General features: G+C 37.2%; 1 protein-coding gene across 10 annotated transcripts; it reads right to left on the reverse strand.

The window, feature by feature from the left end:
- LOC109819917 (protein Rf1, mitochondrial-like) lies at positions 268-22,020 on the reverse strand. Of its 10 annotated transcripts, none has more exons than XM_020385893.1 (6): positions 21,303-22,019; positions 19,035-21,237; positions 13,817-13,870; positions 2,270-2,352; positions 969-1,060; positions 268-859 (listed from the first exon to the last, which is right to left on the reverse strand). In XM_020385893.1, the coding sequence occupies exons 1-2, from the start codon at positions 21,670-21,672 to the stop codon at positions 19,067-19,069; spliced, it is 2,541 nt and encodes an 846-aa protein (XP_020241482.1). In that variant the 5' UTR covers positions 21,673-22,019; the 3' UTR covers positions 268-859; positions 969-1,060; positions 2,270-2,352; positions 13,817-13,870; positions 19,035-19,066. The 10 variants fall into 10 exon arrangements, with proteins under 10 accessions (XP_020241482.1, XP_020241481.1, XP_020241486.1 ...); XM_020385892.1 differs by lacking the exon at positions 13,817-13,870 and having other exon boundaries at positions 21,303-21,679; positions 21,760-21,845; XM_020385897.1 differs by lacking the exon at positions 13,817-13,870 and having other exon boundaries at positions 268-855; positions 969-1,024; positions 21,303-22,018.

Raw genomic sequence — 22,288 nt, forward strand, 5'->3', positions numbered from 1 at the left:
TTTGGATGTATTTGATTTGAGTAGTAACGGAATAGCAGTTTTGGGCTTGGATGTTTGATCCAATTGAAACTATGTATAGTATTTGGTGTGAGTTCAGACATATTTGATTCAAGCAGAAGAAGAAAGAGGATCTCAGAGTGAGAAAACAAGATAGAAATGACATGGATAAACACGCACACACAAATAAATTTACGGTTACAAGTACATGGTTTTTGCTATAATGAAGCAACAAGATTTATAAATGTAAATGAATTTAGATTGAGACAGTTAACAAGTATACAATTACTTTTAATAAGTATATACTGTAAAATCCAGATTGACTCCTGCAGTATATGTCTATTACAATTACCAAATATACTCAATGAGAGCTTATCCATTGATGACGTCCAAGAAGAAAAAGAAATATACTGATTACTAATTTTCCTTTCTGAAAAATTGCAGATACTTCATAATAACAAACGTGCTCATATTCGTTTACTCAGCTTCCTCGCTTGCAGTAACCTTTCTTATCAAAGACATCTCAAAGAACCTCGAGTTGGCCCTCACCATCTCCGACAATCCCTTTTTGATTCTTCTCTTCTCTACCAATGGAGCAGCGATCACAACCACCATAATGATCGAACATGGAAATGTACACTTGGGGTGGATAAAGATATGTGATGCAGTCAGCAGTTTTTGTTCGCATATTGTCGCTGCGGTAGTGTTATCAATATCAGCATCAGTTGCCCATTTGGGGACACTTTTGTTGCAGATAATTGTCTTGCGCATTAAATACTAGTTTTTTGTCATAAAGATAGTGATTTTGGTTTTGTATGTGAGCTTCAGCAGACCTCCCCACTTGCTTACAGGATATTCCTAGCTTCATGAAACATAATATGTCCAAATGGTAACAGGTTAGGCTTGTGTAAAATAGTTTATGGGTAACATATATATCAGTTTTACAAGTTTGACAGATGTAGAATACTAACCTTTCGAGAAAAATCTAATTGAGGACCAAATCTTTTGGTTTCTTCCAAACATTCGCCTGTTGTGTGACCAAATTCATTTCAAATGATATGACCTAAACCAGGAACTTGTATTAGGGGGAAAAAAAGGGGGACTAGAATACACATTTTAGTCTGATCGTTTTTTGTAATCTCCATCACAATAGAAATATAATTCTGAAATAGTATACAAATATTTATATTTGTATTTTCTTGCTGATTTGCTGGTCGGCAACAATTACAACAAACCTAAGCCAGGAGTTACACAATAGTCTGAAGAGCATCGGCCATCTATAGAATACAAAGCTGTACATACAATATTAAGAACTCTCTGAATGTACGAGAAGCATGTCTAGCTAATGAAGGAGGAGGGGGGATATTACTAACAGCTAGTATCAAAAGCACCTTTCTTTCTTTTCTTTTTCTTTTTTTTTAATACAAAATCTTTTATGAGATAATGAGGAAATTTATCATCGCCATTTTTTCCGTAAATTTTCGTATGAACATTAGCTTTTGATTACCAAATTAAAGAATGTTCAGTAGACTCCAGAACAAAGGCTCAAAGCAAAATACCTATGGTCCTATACATCTATACAGGTGTAGTGTAGACTCCAACAAATGAAACCAAAGCTCGCAAAAAATTTGGCTATATACTAGCTCCAGTTGCCTTGGCAACAAAACTCAGGTTGAACACAAACCCTACAGCACACGATAACCTATTACTCCGAGTTTACAAAATTTTGTGACGTTAAAACTTCAACATCAGGTCGCTGATTTCTAAATATGATTTCCAAATACTAGAGCATTTCTAGCTTGCCATAACGAATGCACGCAAGCAGATAAGGCAGCTCTTTTGATTTTGCTATTTCTACAATACTTCAAACATCACTCTTGCCTTTCTAGTATGAACCTCTAGCTACTGTTTAGTCAACTGAGACTCTTTTGAATCATGCCACCCCCATCTTTCTCCTACATATTGCTTCTAGAATTGTTTTAATTCTAAGCCATCATCAAGTAGGTAGTCTTCAGGAGATTCCTTCCTAAGCAACTTGAAGCCATTAAAAGGAAAAGCTTCATCAGTAAATTAAATCCTCAGATATACATGGAAACAGACAACAAATCCAGTAGCAAACGGACCACACGCAAGAAAAATCACTAATAACACCTATACTACAATCCAGCAGCAGCAGGCTCCTCACTGGCTAACTGGATATAACTATTCCTAAAAAATAATATATCTTATGGTAACAAGTTAGGCTAGTGTAGAATAGTTTCCAGCTTCTAACCTTTCGAGTAAAGTCCATGAATTCTTTGGCTTCTTTCAAGTATAAGCTGGTGTTGCGGCAAAACTCATTTTGGGCAACGGGACCTGTATTAGAAAAGATTGTCAACAGTAGTGAAAAACGAACATGCAACAGGCACCAAAAGTAGAGGAAAAGAAATAAAGCCAGTTGTTGTCACACTCCTGGCCCATGAGACCATCAGTGCGGTGTAAGCCGTGAACCCCCTCAATGCAGCGCGTTGTTTAGCTCAAACTACTGCCAAAATTGACTAGCCGATGCTACACTTGAGCCTTAAACATCACTATATAAACACTCAAATTATCTTCTAAGTATTCAATGCGGGACTAAATCTTGGGACAGCACAATCACCTCACCTTATATGGGCGACATCCTCGTCGCGAGATAACAAGTAGCACATCCCAATATCACCACTAGGCAATGTGTACTCTAGAGGTGACTCTCACTACACTAACACGGTGTAGCACTTAATCCAAAACTCATGTGTATTAGCCCTAAGTACATTGATTTTATATGATTCAGCCCCTATTTGCACTTCCCAATAGAAAAAATACAAAAAAAATTCCATCAATACCCTTCTTCTTCTTTTGTGCCTATTTTTTCTCCCCCCTTCAATGCCTAGTCTTCCTCTTCTCTCCCTTTACTCCTTTTCCCCTCTGACCCCCCGGGTCTCCCTCTCCCGCCTCCCCCTCCACCACCACCGAGCACCTTCCGACCCCATCGTCTTAGGCAAGCGTTGAGAAGACTTAGATGAGAGGAGGAGAAGTGGTCAGCAAGATAGACAAAGAGGAATATGGAGAAGGACTGAAGAAGTAGGACAAAAAGTAGGAGAGATCGAGATCATCGAGCCACAGAGAGGTCCATTGTGAGGAGGTAAAGGGAGATAGAGCCACAGAGAGGTCGAGCTTCAACCAGAGAACTTGGCGCATATTGAATTCAATGGTTAAAAAATAGATTAGTCTCATTTAGAAAATCATGAAATTGTTTATATCTATACAAATCAAACAAAATTGAAGCAGAACTCAATTGAGATGATTGTCCATTGACCACATTTTGTTATGTTTTAGGTCGTCGTATCCATTACATCTTAAATTTAACCAGTATCTGTTAACTATATTCTATACCTGTTAACTTTAGCCATTATCTGTTAATTATGACCAGTACCTCTTAACTTTAGCTATCACATATTAACTATATCTAGTACATATTAACTTTAGCCAGTAACTGTTAAATATATCCAGTACCTGTTAACTTTAGCCAGTATCTGTTAGTTGTATACAGTAAATGTTCAATATTTTTATATATGTTCATGTTAGCTCTAATATCTATTTGCTTATTAATTTAGCAAGTGATGAGAAAGTATTCAATATATGAATTATAAGTTACTTTTAACATGGACGGCTTACAGGTAACAGCTATATGTGATACTTAACTAGAATAGTTTATAGTTAACATGTACATGTAATAATTAACATATACTTGTGATAATTAACAAGAACCAGTTATAATTAACACGTACATGATACATTTAACATGCACTTGTCATACTTTCATGGAACTCGCATTCTGCATACACATATGAATTGTTTAATGTCTTTGATTTATCATGAGCCACAAAGTTTGAAGTTACATGAAATAATCATACAGCAATCAAGTTCGCTCAGAAATATTGAAAAAGAATATGATGATAGTGAACCTCACCTACAATGATCCCAAATGAAAATCATAGAATTGTTCATATCTATACAAATGAAACAAAATTAAAGTAGAACTCAATTGAATGACTATCCATTGACCTCATTTTGTATAGATTATAAGTTGCTTTTAACATGTATGGATTACAATTAATAGTTACATATGACACTTAACTAGAATAGTGTATAGTTAATATGCACCTGTAATAATTAACATATACATGTGATATTTAACAAGAACCAATTATAATTAACAGGTACAGAGTGCAAAGTTTCAATTCTGATTGTGACATATCTTGTCTTCTTTTGCTTAAAGATGAGTAAAATCTGCTTGTATAATCATTGTCACGCCCCGAAACTACAGCGGAAAATCATAAAATACGGGGTGCGCGACAGCAGCGACCAATGCCTAAGACAAATCTTATGCACGGGTCAAGCCTGGCACTTCATATCACATAGTTTATTTCAAAATATTCATAAACCTGCTGATGATAGAAGTCAGAGCAACTATATATATGATCGGTACTTACAGCCTACAAGCTCGCCGTTATAGAGCATTAAAACAAAAAAATTTGTGCTGAAGGTAACATCAACATGAAGAGGCTTTCCATATAACGCCTCTCAGTCAAAAGTTTAAACCAAAAGTCGGCTAGTATGAAGCTACGCCGGATCTGAAAAAAATTAAAAACAATGGGTGAGCTAGCGCTCAGTGAGAACATTCCCTACTAGAGTTCCTAGATAACTAACAAAATAGTAATAAGAATAATACTCAGAAATAATGAATTTCAAGTTTTGCATGAGAAATTCAAAGATGGCAGAATAAGATTCAAATATCATAATATTGTCGTCTTTAAGAAAGAATGCAACAATTATATTTTTTTTTCTCAATTGCAACTGAATAAACTCTGAAATTACTTGGAATCAAACCTTTTTTTTTGTTGAATCAAGGTAAACATTAAGAAGGAAAATAACTACTAATTTGTACAAAATCAGAGAATTATTGTTTTCTCAATTTCACAGTCAATTATCAGAATCTTGAATCAATGTAAACATTAATAAAGAAAAGAAATTACTAAATTGGGTACAAAACCAATTATCAGAATCTTGAATCAATGTAAACATTAATAAAGAAAAGAAATTACTAAATTGGGTACAAAACCAGATGACTATTATTTTCTCAATTTCGCAGTCAATTGTCAAAATCTTAAATCTAATGAGTCGTGTTCTTCGATTTCACGTTCAAATCTCAAAATCATAAATCTATTACTGTCAGGCGATGTGGACTTTAGTGGTAGCTTCTACGGGCTCTAGAGGTGGCTCTCACCGTGTTCATATGGTGTAGCACTTAGCCCTGTATAACACTTAGCTCTACATTTCCAGCTAGTAATTCATGAAACACAATAATCACCTCATATGTCACACTAAGGCTACGAATTTTAGCCCAGTAGCAAGGGAATGCGTAAACCGCATCAGATAACAGATATTTTCCGGGAATCGAATGCACCTAACACTGTCATAGGCTACTGGCCAAATACAGAGGGGTCAGAACAGATTTCAGAAGGGTGAATACAGAAGGGTCAAGGCCAATACAGAAGGGCCAAATAAATGTGCATTCACCATATGGCAGGCAGAACTAATCCATAGTGGACTATTTGAGGGTTTGAAAACATCAAGATCACATGTCAAATGAGAACTACTTTGCATATCAGAATTTGCAGATATTTCAAATGAAATTGACAAGATAAAGCTCCTCATTTCTGTTAAAACAGTTTACGGATGTTTATTTTTCTTTTATCAGATACTAAGTTACAAAAAATCTTTGAATCCGTTAAATTGTTAAAATACGTTCCAAATACCTCATCAAAACATTCAGATAAAACAATGTCTATGATTATTTGATAATTGCATGAGAACCAAATTCTTTTCTTTTTCACATTTTATATAAAAATCAAATTTGCTTTTCATATATTGTACGAGGCTAACATCGTATTATAGGATAGACCACAACAGAAATAGGTCAAATCTTTACATATATGAAAAGACATTATTTATTTACTATTTTTTTAATCACAAGATAAATCAAATATAAAACTCATGCAATTTCATATTATAAAATACTAGTGAGAAATGAACTCACCTCTGGTGGTCATAACTTTCTCAAACTATTATTTTCCTGAATATCAACCAGAACCTATAATGTAAGATATAGGACTAATTATTAATTCAGGACAAATATATATTATAGGTAAATCAATTCATAATCTAGAGTCTAGATATAATCAATAATAATTAAATTCTGCAGTACATATGAGTTTATTGCTATCTTTAACAATTTATCAAAATTTTATAACTCATATTCTAGCTTCTGGACTTCCTAATAATTTACGATAAGACAGGGGGTTATAGGGAATTTATCAAGTCTAAAAGTTATTGTTTGTTCCTCAGATTGGACTTGTTTACAACTGAACAAAAGACAGGGGTCTAATAAACATTTTTCCAGTCATTTTTCAACCATAACTCATTTATTAAGGTCTGTTAGAAATTCTCACATGGCTCAGGGACTTAAGGGAATTTTTTTCTTAGTCATATCTTTATTAAATGAGTTAGGTGGGCTTATGTGAAATTATTCTGTAAACCAAGGGTGTAATGACAATTTTCCCTCTCCCCTTATCTAAACCCCCTGACTCTATCCGTTCCTGATCTTCAAAAACCAAAATCCTCTCCCTCTTTTCCTCTCTTTTCCTCCTCTCTATTTTCCTCCCCCCTCTCTCTCTCTCTCTCTCTCTCTCTCTCTCTCTCTCTCTCTCTCTCTCTCTCTTTCTTCCTCTCCCTGTCTCGCCAAAGCCCCAAGATTGCGGAAAGGGATCACCGGCGAACAGAAGTGGCCGGCGGTCAGATCCCCGACGAGACTAGGGTTAGTATTCTCTCTTTCCATACAATCTTAATAGGCATTTCAAAAATTAAACTTGTTCATCATAATCACTATCCTATTAGAAACTAATTAGATAAAAGAAAATAGCAATTTAAATTACCTTAGATTTTTTTTTCTTTTTCCTTCACTATCTCCTTCCTGTTCTTCTTCTTCTTCTTTTCTTTTTTTTTACCCGAATTTCTCACCCTCTCTTCCTCCCTTAAATACAGTTGGGAGGCGGTGAGATTTTACCGACCCAGTAAGCGGTGGAGAAAATCTCCACCATAAAATTTTATAATATTTTATTTATTTATTTATTTGTATTTTTTTTTTTGGCTATTACACTCTCCACCTAATAAAAAGTTTCGTCCTCGAAACTTAACATACCTATATCTCGAAGAGCTCTGGATATCTCTCTCGCATAGAATCTTCAGTTTTCCCAAGTAGCTTCTCTTTCAGAGTGATGCTTCCACTGAACTTTCACATATTTGATTATTCGGTGTCTAAGTACTTGTTCTTTAAAATCCACAATACGTTCTGGTCTTTCCTCATAGGTCAAATCTGGCTTAAGCTCCACTGGAGACAACTCAACGATCTCAATTGGATCTCGGATGAACTTTCGAAGCATTGATATGTGAAATACATCGTGTACTCCAAACAGGGCTGGTGGTAATGCTAATCTGTACGTCACTGGACAAATACGCTCTAGAATTTCAAAAGGACCAATGAATCTCAGGCTTAACTTCCCTTGGATTCCAAATCTTTTCACTCCTCGGGTAGGCGAAACCTTTAAGAAAACATGATCGTCTACTTGAAATTCCAATTCTCTTCTTCTTTGATCAGCATAACTCTTCTGATGACTTTATGCAGTGCGAAGCCGTTCCTGAACTAATTGAACTTTATCAATTACTTGTTGTACCAATTCTAGTCCAAGAAGTTTCCTTTCTCCAACATCATCCCCATGAATAGGAGACCTACACTTCCTTCCATAAAGAAGTTCATATGGTGTCATCTGAATGCTAGCTTGGTACATGAATAGGAGACCTACACTTCCTTCCATAAAGAAGTTCATATGGTGTCATCTGAATGCTAGCTTGGTAGCTATTATTATATGCAAACTAAAGAAGTTCATATGGTGTCATCTGAATGCTAGCTTGGTAGCTATTATTATATGCAAACTCGGCCAAAGACAGATAATCTTCCCACGACCCTTTCATTTTCAGTACACAACATCTCAACATATCTTCTAGTGTCTGAATTGTCCGTTTTGATTGGCCATCTATCTGTGGATGGTAAGCTGAGCTAAAATTTAGTTTAGTCTGCAGAGCTCTATGCACACTTTTCCATTATTCTGATGTGAACCGAGGATCTCGATCAGAAATTATTGATATTGGTACACCATGCAATCTCACTATCTCATTAATGTACATTTTAGTCAGCTTTTCTAATGAAAATTTCATATTGATAGGTAAAAAATGTGCTGACTTTGTCAACCGGTCCATAATTACCCATATTGCATCATTCTTTCTCAAAGAATTTGGAAGACCAATGACAAAATCCATGGTGATCTTTTTTCATTTCCACATTGGTATGTTCAAGTTATGGACTAATCCAGCTGGTCTTTGGTGCTCAGCCTTTACTTGTTGGCAAGTGAAACACTTGCAACATATGTGGCAATTTCCTTCTTCATATTATTCCACCAATATATTTGCTTCAGGTCTTTATACATTTTGTTGATCCAGGATGCATAGCATACAAAGAGTGATGTGCTTCATTTAGAATCTTTTTCTTTATCTCTGGTATGTTAGGCACACAAACTCTCGTTCCAAACCTCAATGATCCATCTTTATGTATCTTAAATTCTCCTCGAGTGCCTTCTTTCACATCTTTCTTTATCTTCTACAGTTGAGGATCATTCTGCTGGTTTGCTTTAACTTCATCTAGCAAAAAAGGTTGTATTATCATATTTGCTAATTTAACTCCAATTGGTGGACTCTAATTTCAATTCCAGTACGATCCAAGTCATCCAATATTTCTCTTTGAGAAGTAATTAGGCAAGCTAAATTGCATGAATTCTTGCGGGTCAAGGCATCAGCAATAATATTTGCCTTACCAGGGTGATAATTGATGGTCATATCATAATCTTTCAGAAGCTCCAACCATCTTCTTTATCATAGATTCAACTCCTTCTGGGTAAATATATATTTCAAACTCTTGTGGTCAGTATATATTTCACAATGTACTCCATATAAATAATGTCTTCAAATCTTGAGAGCAAACACTACTGCTGCTAGCTCAAGATCATGAGTGGGATAGTTTTGCTCATAAGGCTTTAACTGTCTTGAAGCATATGCTATGACTTTTCCATTTTGCATAAGTACACATCCCAATCCTCTACTAGATGCATCACTATAAATAGCAAACTCTGTGTCTCTACTGGGTAATGTAAGTATTGGAGCAGACACTAATCTACTTTTTAGCTCTTGAAAGCTTTTCTCACATTCATCTGACCAAATGAATTTAACTCCTTTCTGAGTAAGACGTGTTAGAGGTGAAGCAATGCGAGAGAATCCTTCCACAAATTTTCTATAGTAACTAGCCATACCAAGAAAGCTACGTATCTCCGTCACCGTAGTCGGTCTATCCCCTTTAACAATAGCTTTTACCTTTCCAGGGTTCACAGAAATCCCTTCCTTAGAGATTACATGCCTAAGAAATGCTACCTCCTCCAACCAGAATTCACATTTCTTAAGTTTCGCATACAGTTGTTCTCTCTTTAATGTGTGCAACACCTGTCTCAAGTGTTCTTCATGTTCTTCTTTGCTTCTTGAGTATATCAGAATATCATCAATAAATACCACAACAAAATGATCCAAGAAAGGTTCAAATACCCTGTTCATAAGATCGATAAATGCCACAGGTGCATTTGTGAGCCCGAATGGTAAAACTAAAAATTCATAATGACCATAACGGGTTCGAAATGCAGTCTTTGGCACATCTTCTGGCTTGATTTTTAATTGATAGTAACCAGAACGGTGATCAATTTTGGAAAATACTTGAGCTCCTTGCAGTTGATCAAATAGATCATCAATTCTTGGTAATGGATACTTGTTTCGAATGGTTACCTTATTCAATTCACGGAAGTCAATACACAATCTCATACTTCCATCTTTCTTCTTCACAAATAACACCGGTGCACCCCAGGGTGACACACTCGGCCGCAATGAAGCCTTTATCTAAAAGTTCTTGCAGTTGTATCTTGAGTTCTCTCAATTCAGCAGGTGCCATTCGATAAGGAGCCTTAGAAAAATAGGACTCGTACCAGGTACTAGGTCAATTGAAAATTCAATTTCTCTATCTGGGGGCATTCCTGGAAGTTCATCTGGAAATATTTCTGGAAATTCTCGGACAATTGGTATTTCTTCCAAGCTTGGTTTTCCATCATCAATCATTTCAACTGATGCCAAATAACCCATACATCCACTTCTCAGTGCTTGATATGCTTTAAGGGCTAAGATGATTTTTAAGGGTTCTTGAATCTTTCCGCCCTCAAAACAAAATTCGGGTTAGCCAGGAAATCTAAACACTACTTTCTTTTCTCGACATAAAATAGAAGCATGATTTAAGGATAACCAATCCATCTCCAATATGATATCGAAATCATGCATTTCTAGCATCATCAATTCTACGGGGAGTTCCTTGTCGAGAATATAAATTTTACCCCTACAACCTTGATTTGTTACTAATATGCCACCTCCAGGTGTACTAACAAGAAATTCTTGTTGTAGGGTATCACAGGATAATTTGTTTCTCTTAACAAACTGTGCAGCAATAAAGAAATGTGATGCACCAGAATCAAATAGTACTCGAGCCTGAACCGACGCAAAAATTAGCGTACCTCTCACCACATCCTGGTTTGCTTCTGCTTCCTTCTCAGTCAAGGAATAAACTCGGGCCTTGGCTTAAGGATACCGGTTCCCACCACTGGACTGGCCAGTCTAAAAGGTATTCCGAGATGATTGTTGTAGGGGATAATTTGCTATTTTGTGATCTTTCTGACCACATCTCAAACAAACTCCAGTATTTCTCCAACAGTTTTTCGCTTCATGCCCCAGCTTATGACAAGCATCACATCTCAAAGTTTTCTAGTTAGGAAATTGCTCCTCTCTGCGTCCAAAATTTTGTTTTTTATTTCTCCAATTTTTATTTCTTCCACCACGATTATCTTGCCATAACCGCCTCTTAGGGTAGGAGTTGCTCGCCTCATTTTTTGGTTTTATATCAATTTTATTTTTCTCAATTAACAAGGTCTTCTTTAACACTTCTCCATATGTAGGGAGTTCAAATGCACTGACCGTCTTTCGCAGGTCCGGTCGAAGCCATTCCTTGAAGCGACGAGCTCTATCTTCCTCATTACCCAACAAGTGAATGGCAAACTTTGATAAATAAGTGAACTCTTCTTCATATTCAACTACCGTCTTGTCACATTGCTCCAATTTTCAAAATTCTTGTTCTTTTTGCTTGTGAACAGTTACATAAAAAATCTTTTTAAATTCCTCCCGTGATATCTTGTATGCATTCTCACCCAACGTCCTGACCTGCATCTGCCACCACCCATAAGCACGGTCCTTTAACATGTATACTGCATAATCAACCTTCTCCTCTTCATGGCATTTCATGTATGTGAAAACCTTCTCCATTTCTGTGATCCAATGCTCAGCAATCATAGGATCAGTTGTTCCCTCAAAACTGGGTGAAGATAGTTTATTGAATTCTCCCATGCCACTTCTTAATTTTGGGTGCTTCTCCTTTTGACCATTTGTCCGATTGTGATCAATTTGATCTTGCTGTCTGGTGACTACAGATGTCACCGCTTGAAACAGGTCCATCAATGCATTGCTATCTATTGAGTTTCCGGAGACGGACGTACGAGCAATTCTAGATCTCATCATATCACCTATCGTCTGATTTAGATCTCTATCTCCGTTAGGAGGGGTTTGCCCATTACCTGAAGTCATATCTTTCTATCATAAAATATTTATATGCATACATATATATACATATGTATACAGACATATATATCACATAATTGATCCATACACTAACACTCATCTACCGCATATATACTATGATAACATGTCCTATAAGGTTTGTAACGTCGAAACCTAAGCTCTGATACCACCTTACTGTCACGCCCCGAAACTACAGCGGAAAATCATAAAATACGGGGTGCGCGACAGTAGCGACCAATGTCTAAGATAAGTCTTATGCATGGGTCAAGCCTGGCACTTCATATCACATAGTTTATTTCAAAATATTCATAAACCTGCTGATGATAGAAGTCAGAGCAACTATATATATAATCGGTACTTACAGCCCACAAGCTCGCCGTTATAAGCATTAAAACAAAACAATTTGTGCTGAGGTAACATCAACATGAAGAGGCTTTCCATATAACGCCTCTCAGTCAAAAGTTCAAACCAAAAGTCGGCTAGTATGAAGCTACGCCGGATCTGAAAAAAATTAAAAACAACGGGTGAGCTAGCGCTCAGTAAGAACATTCTCCACTAGAGTTCCTAGATAACTAACAAAATAGTAATAAGAATAATACTCAGAAATAACAAATTTTAAGTTTTGCATGAGAAATTCAAAGATGACAGAATACGATTCAAATATCATAATATTGTCGTCTTTAAGAAATAATGCAACAATTATATTTTTTTTTCTCAATTGTAACTGAATAAACTGTGAAATTACTTGGAATCAAATCTTTTTTTTTTGTTGAATCAAGGTAAACATTAAGAAGAAAAAGAACTACTAATTTATACAAAATCAGAGAATTATTGTTTTCTCAATTTCACAGTCAATTATCAGAATCTTGAATCAATGTAAACATTAATAAAGAAAAGAAATTACTAAATTGGGTACAAAACCATATGACTATTATTTTCTCAATTTCGCAGTCAATTGTCAAAATCTTAAATCTAATGAGTCGTGTTCTTCGAATTCACGTTCAAATCTCAAAATCATAAATCTATTATTGCCAGGCGATGTGGACTTCAGTGGTAGCTTCTACAGGCTCTAGAGGTGGCTCCCACCACGTTTATATGGTGTAGCACTTAGCTCCGTATAACACTTAGCTCCACATTTCCAGCTAGTAATTCATGAAACACAATAATCACCTCATATGTCACACTAAGGCTACGAATTTTAGCCCGGTAGCAAGGGAATGCGTAAACCACATCAGATAACAGATAATTCCTGGGAATCGAATGCACCTAACACTGCCATAGGCTACTGACCAAATACAGAGGGGCCAAAACAGATTTCAGGAAGGGCCAATACAGAAGGGCCAAATAAAGGTGCATTTACCATATGGCAGGCAGAACTAATCCATAGTGGACTATTTGAGGGTTTGAAAACATCAAGATCACATGTCAAATGAGAACTACTTTGCATATCAGAATTTGCAGATATTTCAAATGAAATTGACAAGGTAAAGCTCCTCATTTCTGTTAAAACAGTTTACGGATGTTTATTTTTTCTTTTATCAGATACTAAGTCACAAAAAATCTTTGAATCCGTTAAACTGTTGAAATACGTTCCAAATACCTCATCAAAACATTCAGATAAAACAATGTCCACGATTATTTGATAATTGCATGAGAGCCAAATTCTTTTCTTTTTTACATTTTATATAAAAATCAAATTTGCTTTTCATATATTGTACAAGACTAACATCGTATTATAGGATAGACCACAACAGAAATAGGTCAAATCTTTACATATATGAAAAGACATTATTTATTTACTATTTTTTTAATCACAAGATAAATCAAATATAAAACTCATGCAATTTCATATTATAAAATACTAGTGAGAAATGAACTCTTCATATTATAAAATACTAGTGAGAAATGAACTCACCTCTGGTGGTCACGACTTTCTCAAACTATTATTTTCCTGAATATCAACCAGAACCTATAATGTAAGATATAGGACTAATTATTAATTCAGGACAAACATATATTATAGGTAAATCAATTCATAATCTAGAGTCTCGATATAATCAATAATAATTAAATTCTGCAGTACATATGAGTTTATTGCTATTTTTAGTAATTTATCAAAATTTTATAACTCATATACTAGCTTCTGGACTTCCTAATAATTTACGATAAGACAGGGGGTTATAGGGAATTTATCAAGTCTAAAAGTTATTGTTTGTTCCTCAGATTGGACTTGTTTACAACTGAACAAAAGACAGGGGCCTAATAAACATTTTTCCAGTCATTTTTCAACCAAAACTCATTTATTAAGGTCTGTTAGAAATTCTCACATGGCTCAGGGACTTAAGGGAATTTTTTTCTTAGTCATATCTTTATTAAATGAGTTAGGTGGGCTTATGTGAAATTATTCTGTAAACCAAGGGTGTAATGACAATTTTCCCTCTCCCCTTATCTAAACCTCCTGATTCCCGACTTCTTCATCTTCCTCCTCTGTTTTTTTTCGGTTTCCCTTTTTTTCCCTTTTCGGTTTTTTTCCTTCTGGTTTCCTTCTCATCTCCCCTCTCTCTCTCTCTTTCTTCCTCTCCCTGTCTCGCCAAAGCCCCAAGATTGCAGCAAGGGATCACCGGCGAACAGAAGTGGTCGGCGGTCAGATCCCCGACGAAACTAGGGTTAGTATTCTCTCTTTCCATACAATCTTAATAGGAATTTTAAAAATTAAACTTGTTCATCATAATCACTATCCTATTAAAAACTAATTAGATAAAAGAAAATAGCAATTTAAACTACCTTAGATTTTTTCTTTTTCCTTCACTGTCTCCTTCCTGTTCTTCTTCTTCTTCTTCTCTTCTTTTTTTTTACCCGAATTTCTCACCCTCTCTTCCTCCCTTAAATACAGTTGGGAGGCGGTAAGATTTTACCGACCCAGTAAGCGGTGGAGAAAATCTCCGCCATAAAATTTTATAATATTTTATTTATTTATTTATTTATTTATTTATTTATTTATTTATTTGTATTTTTTTCTGGCTATTACAATCATATTGTACGAGAACTAGTTAACATGTACTAGCTAAAGTTAATAAGTAGTGGATATAGTTAACAGGTACTGGGTATAGTTAACAAGTAAAGTGTAGTTAACATGTACTGGTTAAAGTTAATATGTACTGGATATAGTTAATAGATACTGACTAAAGTAAACATGTGCTTGACATAGTAATATGTACTGGCTAAAGTTAACATGTACTGGTTATAGTTAACAGATAATAACTGAAGCTAACAAGTATCGAATGTAGTTAACATGTACTAGTTACGACGACCCAAAACATAGCAAATGAGGTCAATGGACAATCATCTCAATTGTGTTCTACTTTAATTTTCTTTCATTTGTATAGATATAAACAATTTCATTATGATTTCATAATGAGATTACAAAGTTCTGATTTTGAATACACAATTGTCTTCACAAGCTCTTTCCCAAACATTTTAATCAAATCCATGCCTAAATCCTCAATCAAATCAATACACAAATTGAAAGCCTTCTCACTCTACTACTTCATGCTTCAAACTCAAACTCAAACCTAATCCAATAGCTTCTCGTCAAAGCCTCATCTTCCTCATTCTCCTCCCTCTTTTCCAACGAACCCATTCTCCCTCAACAGGCTTCACCTCCCTTATCGCCGGCACTACTAACAACAAGGGTGCTAAGGAAATGTCGATGTTAGGTTTTAGCAAGGGGAAGGAGGATAGGAAGGAGAAGAAGGAGCAACGTCGACACGGGTAATTAAGCTAGGGCAGGAGGACGTGTTTTTTTATGATGGAGAGAGCAGGAGGAGAGGAGAGGAGCAGATGAAAGAGAAGCATCCATGAATTGGGTTAGGAGAAAGAGAAGGAGAGGACGAGAGACTTTGATGATGGAGAGAGTAGGAGAAGAGGAGAGGAAGGAGAAACATCCATGAATTAGGTTAGGAGAAAGAGAAGAAGAGGAGGAGATGAGGTAGGAGTAGCAATGAAGTGGGTAAGGAGAGAAAGGAGAAGAGGAGGGAGGAGCAGATGAGATTTTTAGTAGGTAGAGAGGGTAAAATTGAAAACTAAGGTAAAATACAATATTTGGGGCTAATATACATTAGAAATAATGCGGGGGACTGGGGCACATCAAGTTTTTTTTTAGGCCTAGACAAAAAAAATTCTATTTACACGCACGCACGCACACACGCGCGCGCGCGCACACACACACATATATATATACATACATACTATACATATATGTATATATGTGTGTATATATATATACATACATACATATGATATATATATACACATATGTGTATATATACACACACACACACATATATGTATATATATAGATATATATACATATACATATACATATACATATACATATACATGCATAGAGAGATAGAGCAATTCTTATGTCAACTTAAGTGGATGGTCCACCAAAGTTTCTATCCACTCATGTTGCCTAGGGATCCTTGCATGATATGAAGAGTCTTTTTATATATATATAAATGAGTGGATAGAAACTTTTGTGGACAAAGGTTTGGTGTCCACTTAAGTTGACATAAGATATATATATAGAGCAACAATACACACACACAAACACACATGTATATATATGTATATATATACATACATATATGTATATGTATATGTATGTGTGTGTGTGTGTATGTATGTATAGAAATATGGGTATGCTTGGTACCAAGCACAAATTTTGTGCTTGGTAGTGATGTGGCATAATACCCTCACCTCATTCAAATGAGGGACCACATTCACATTAGTTGAGGAGTACATGAGGATATGCATAAGTATATGTACATGTATATGTATATACATACATATATGTATATTGTTTGCGGGAAAATATCTTTCTTCGCAATCTCTTTCTAACTGACTTAGAAAAAAGAAATTATAATCTTCTTGATCGGTTTCCCGATTTACAAAAGAGAGAAGGATGGATCCCCCTCTTTGTTTAAGGTTGGGTTCTTCTTGGTGTCGATGAGAGCTTGAGTCTGGTATCCCGTTGACGATCCGAGCACTTTGCTTCGTGAAACTTCGGTCTTCGCTTTTGATTCTGACGTCGGGAAGAACTTGCTAATCACGTTTTGAACTCTGGCCGAGTTGGGAACTCTTAGAAAGAGTTAATTTCAACAAAAGAAATATGATCCCTTAAGCCAAAAAGCCGATCTCTTGATCTTTAAAATTCAAAGTAAATAAAATTCAAGATCCTAATCCCCGTCAAGCTAAAATGTCAGCTATTTATAGAACTTTAGGGGTGTAACCGACCCCATAAATCTCTCTATAGTAGGGGCTTAATGGCCCTCATTATGTGAAAAATGGTTTTGAACCGTTCAAATAGTGGTTGAAACAGTCAAGAGCGAGATTCGCGTTCTGACGTGAGCCTCGCGTTCGGCTCTATGAAACGCGGGGGTGACCCTCGCGTTTGAAGTTTGGAATGCGAGGGTGGACCCTCGCGTTTCGCCTTGAAAATGTCATCAATTGTAATCTCTTCTTCAAATTTTGCAAAGATCGTCATCTTGTTATCCTTGCACTTGACTCTTGGAAATGTGAGAATCGTTAATTTGTAACTCTTCCTTAATTTTGCATTGAGAAACGCAGGGGTGATCCTCGCGTTTAATGTTTGGAATACGAGGGTGGACCCTCGCGTCTGAAGTTATAACGCAGGGGTGACCCTCGCGTTTTACTTTGGAGCACGGGTGGACCCTCGCGTCTTGCTTTTGAAACACGGGGGTGACCCTCGCGTTTAGCTTTTGGAACGCGGGGGTGGACTCTCTCGTTTTTGCCTTAGTCATAGTTATGACCCCCCCCTTAGCCTATTATTTGTCGTGGCTCTTCTAATTTCCTTCTTGTGTGCTATTTAGCATTTCAATAGGTCTTTTAGAAGCACAACGGACATTCCTAATCATTCTTCCGCTAAGCGATGATCTTTTTGAATCTTGTGTATTGACTGCTGCTTTAGCGGGCCTTCATACAGTTTGCTCTGGAGTCTGGGATTCACAAATTAGTATATGCATTACTTCTTGTGTATAGTAACTAGCATAAACTTTAGTTAGAGGCCCAACACTAGGTCAAAACTTTCTATGCTATAAGGAGTAGCTATTTCAGCAAACAGCTTTTAAGAAAGATAAAAGAGCAGGAGTTCTTAAGGTCGAAGCGACGATATTAGAATCCCTCAATGTTGTCTATATCGAGCAGCAATCATGATGACTAAACTGTAGTAATTTTTAGACAGACTACATGTGTGTGTGTGCGCGCACGCGTGTATGTATGTATATGTATATGTATATGTATATGTATATGTATATGTATATGAGAAAAATGGGTATGTTTGGTACCAAGCATAAAAAAATTATGCTTGGTAGTGAGGTGACATAATCTCCTTCACTCATTCAAATGGTTGCATATCCCCATGCACTCCTCAACCCATGTGAATGTGGTCCCCCATTTGAATGAGTGGAGGGGATTGTCTCACCTCACTACCAAGCACAAATTTTGTGCTTGGTACCAAGCATACCCTTATTTCTCTCTCTCTCTCTCTCTCTTATATATATATATATATATATATATATATATATATATATATATATATATAACTCTTGCCCTAGAATCTCGACTTCTTCGTCTCTTGAATCCTAGTGACTCCACAAAGTTCCATTGATTTTCCATGGCTGCTCAGGCTTCCATCGTTGGTCATAACAGAGAAAAGATTAATCTTCTCTAGCTAATCTACTCGAAGATGTGTGACTAAGAGCTTGAGATGTATTACGAGATCTACAACCTACCCAAGGACTTTACTCTGTTGGTGCCGAGTGAGGATGAGTCTATGTACCACCATGGTCAAAACAAGTCACTTCTATACATCACCCATCTATAGTATGGGCTCAGGCTACCACTTCATCCTTTTATTAGGGATGTGTGCATTGCTTTGGGCGTGTCCCCTTCGCAAAGTATAGTGACATTGTAAAGGTTATCAGCGGTAAACCGAAGCTGCAAGCATTAGTTGTGGATTTTTTGATCAAGACCTGGCCTATAGCCTTTTTATAATAAAAAGGCAGCATTTTAATTAAAAAAAAGAACCATAGTCCAAGCATGGTAAATACCTTCTTGCAGAACGGAAGTTTGAATCTGCATGCTACTTTGAGAAATCAGGAAGCAACTTAAGAAAACTTTGAAAATGTCCATCCTTTGGGTGCAAATCTACCAACATAGACAATGTAGATGCCTCAAGGGGAAACTTTAGCTCTTCCATCTTATGTAGAAACTCCTTGGCTTTTATTATATCACCTCTCTCGAGCAAACTCCGAACAACCACATTAAGCAAAATAGAATTTGGTGAGCAACCACATTTTCCCATTGACAGAAACAAATCATCAGCTTCGTTCAAGAAGCCCTTTTTTATAAGGCCTTGCATCATAATCGTATATGTCACAACATTCGGAACCAATTTCTTAGACAGCATATCACTGAAAAGATCCTTGGCCGCTTGAGTTCTACCCACTCTGAACATCCCACTGATCATGATGTTGAAGGCCTCAACATCGATGGTATACTTTTGGCTGACCATACGTTGAAATAAATCTATTGCTTCATCAATGCATTTGTTTTTACATAGCCCATTCAAGATTACACGGTATGTACTAATATCTCGAGCTACCTTGTCACGAATCATCTTATCATGCATTTTTCTTGCATCACTGACTCTTCCAGCTTGATATAATCCTGTAAGCATGGTGTGGTAGATGACATTCGTCTGCTTCAGTCCCTTTTTAGGCATCTCCTCGAAGATCTTTAAAGCCCTGTCAATCCTGTCAGATTTACAATAGGAGTTGATCAGAATTGAATACGTGAATGCGGTAGGTTTATAACCTTTTGCAAGCATGAGATTGAAAACCTTCAATGCTTCATCCATTTCACCTACTAGACAATATCCATCCATAAGAGTGCTGTATGTAATCGTGTTAGGCTCTACACCTCTCTGAACCATAACATTCAACAATCTACGAGCTTCCATAACCTTTCCTTCCTTACACAGAGCATCGATCACTGTATTGTATGTCACATCATTTTGATGGAATCCTCGATCACTCATTTCAGAAAGTAGTCTCAATGTATCATCCCATTTCCCTAGTCTGCAAAATCCACTCACCAAAATGTTATATGTGATTACATCCGGATTGACTCCTTTTTCAACCATTTCAAGGAGTATAATCTCCGCATCTTCCATTCTTCCAGCCTTACAAAGCCCATCCAACAATGTGCTGTATGAAACAATGTTGGGCTGCTCTCCTGCCCGTTGCATTTTTCTGAATAAGTGCATAGCCTCATCGATTCTATTTGTCTTCTTATAGCAATCAATCATGATATTGTAAGTGTAAACATTGAAAGCTAAACCATCCTTTTGTATGGAGTCTAGGATTCTTGATACCTCCTCGAAGCGGCCTTCTTTACAGTAGCCATTTAACAAAGTGTTGTACGAAAATGTATTAGGTTTTACACCTCTTTCAGCCATCATATTTAGCAGTTTGTGCGCTTCACAAGTATTTCCCTGCTTGCAAAGTGAATCCATCAGGGAGCTGAAGGTTATAACATCCGGAGAGAGACCCCGATCCACCATCTCTTTTAAGACTCTCATGGCTTCTTTCCATTGCCCTCGAATAGAATGACCTCCGATGATGCAATTGTAGGTGACAACATCAGGAGTGATTCCTGAAGAAATCATCTCCTCATAGATCTTAGCAGCATTATCCATCGCCCCTCGTTTGCAAAGGGCGGCGATGATTGTGCTGTAGGTGACAACATTGGGAGTGATTCCTGCAGAAATCATCGCCTCATAAATAATGGTAGCATTATCCATCGCCCCTTGTTTGCAAAAGGCGTCGATAATTGTGTTGTAGGTGACAACATTGGGAGTGATTCCTGATGAAATCATTTCCTCATAAACCTTGGTCGCATTATGCATCACCCCTTGTTTGCAATGTGCATCAATAATCGTATTGTAGGTGACCGCGTTAGGCTCCACTTCTCCTTCTATCTTCATCTTCTTAAGGAGCTCAATTGCTAAGCTCGTGTTTCCTAGACTACACAGCCCTTTGATGATGGTATTATGTGTAACCACATTGGGCTTGCATCCCCACTGCGGCATTCTATCGAGCAGCCGGGCTGCATCATCAACCTTGTTCTGCTTACAGAGACCATCGATGAGAGAGCTGAAAATTACGACATCGCCATACCAGCCTCGTTTCATCATGGAACCCAAGAAGCCGAAACCAAGATCGACACGGTTGATGCTGCTGCAACAGCCGAATCGCCATACCAGCCTCGTTTCATCATGGAACCCAAGAAGCCGAAACCAAGATCGACACGGCCGATGAGGACGCCGTAGGTGTATCCATCAGGAGAAATGCCTCCGACCCGGTTCATCTTATTGTGTAGAGAGATTACAAGAGCTGGGTTTTTCTGATGGCGGGTCTTCTTCATATTTCTGAGGATTGAATTGAGCAGGAGGTTGAATGAGTAAACCGGCGGTTTGGGATCGGCTTCGAGCAATTGATCGAACAGGACCAATGCCTCCTCGGTCTCGAGATGATTCTGCGGTTGGCATCGTTGCTTGACGAGGTCCTGCAATCTCCTTCTCGTGTTGTTGCTGCGAGGAGAAGGGGATGGGCCATGGCTGCTGCCACTGATTTTAGGGCTGGTGGATTTTGAGAGGAGTTCGGGTGCAAAGGAGGTCGCCTTCATTTTTCAGCTGAGGGGTTCCGAGTTAGTGGGGGTATATTATTATGACTACAATGGATGGAAGTTTAGATATCTGGCCAGAGAAATCACCCTTTTGACAAGCCAAGCATTCGCATCAGCTGATCGAATTTGATCTTTGGTCCGAAGCTGCAGACCCCATGTTGAGAATAGAATGCACAAAGGTTGAGCCCCCTGTTTGACATAAATGCTTTGTTCTAAAGAACAACAAAGAAAACCGAGTTTCATGCTTTATATATGCAAACAGACGGTAGGAGTACCGTGGCTAATTGGAATCCCAATGTTATATCAGCAGCGGACGAGAACAGAAGCAATATGAAATTTTGTATCCTTCAGTTCACACCCGCTGCGACTTGCACATACTCATGCAACAACTTAAGGTGCTCAATACACCCGTTGGCTCGCAGGTGACACAAATGTGCTGCCAACAGAAGTTCGGTCGTTTCAATGTGTCTTACTTACGAAATCCTTGAACGGGAGACTCGAACGCACATGGTAAGGAATTGAGTCAACTTAAAAGACCTTAAATTGGAAATTACAGGTTTTTATGCATTTCCGTTTAAGTACCTATTGAGTCGACAAACTTTTAGCGACGTGTCTT

Source organism: Asparagus officinalis, chromosome 8 (genome assembly GCF_001876935.1).
Source record: "Asparagus officinalis chromosome 8, Aspof.V1, whole genome shotgun sequence".
Taxonomy (NCBI): domain Eukaryota; kingdom Viridiplantae; phylum Streptophyta; class Magnoliopsida; order Asparagales; family Asparagaceae; genus Asparagus; species Asparagus officinalis.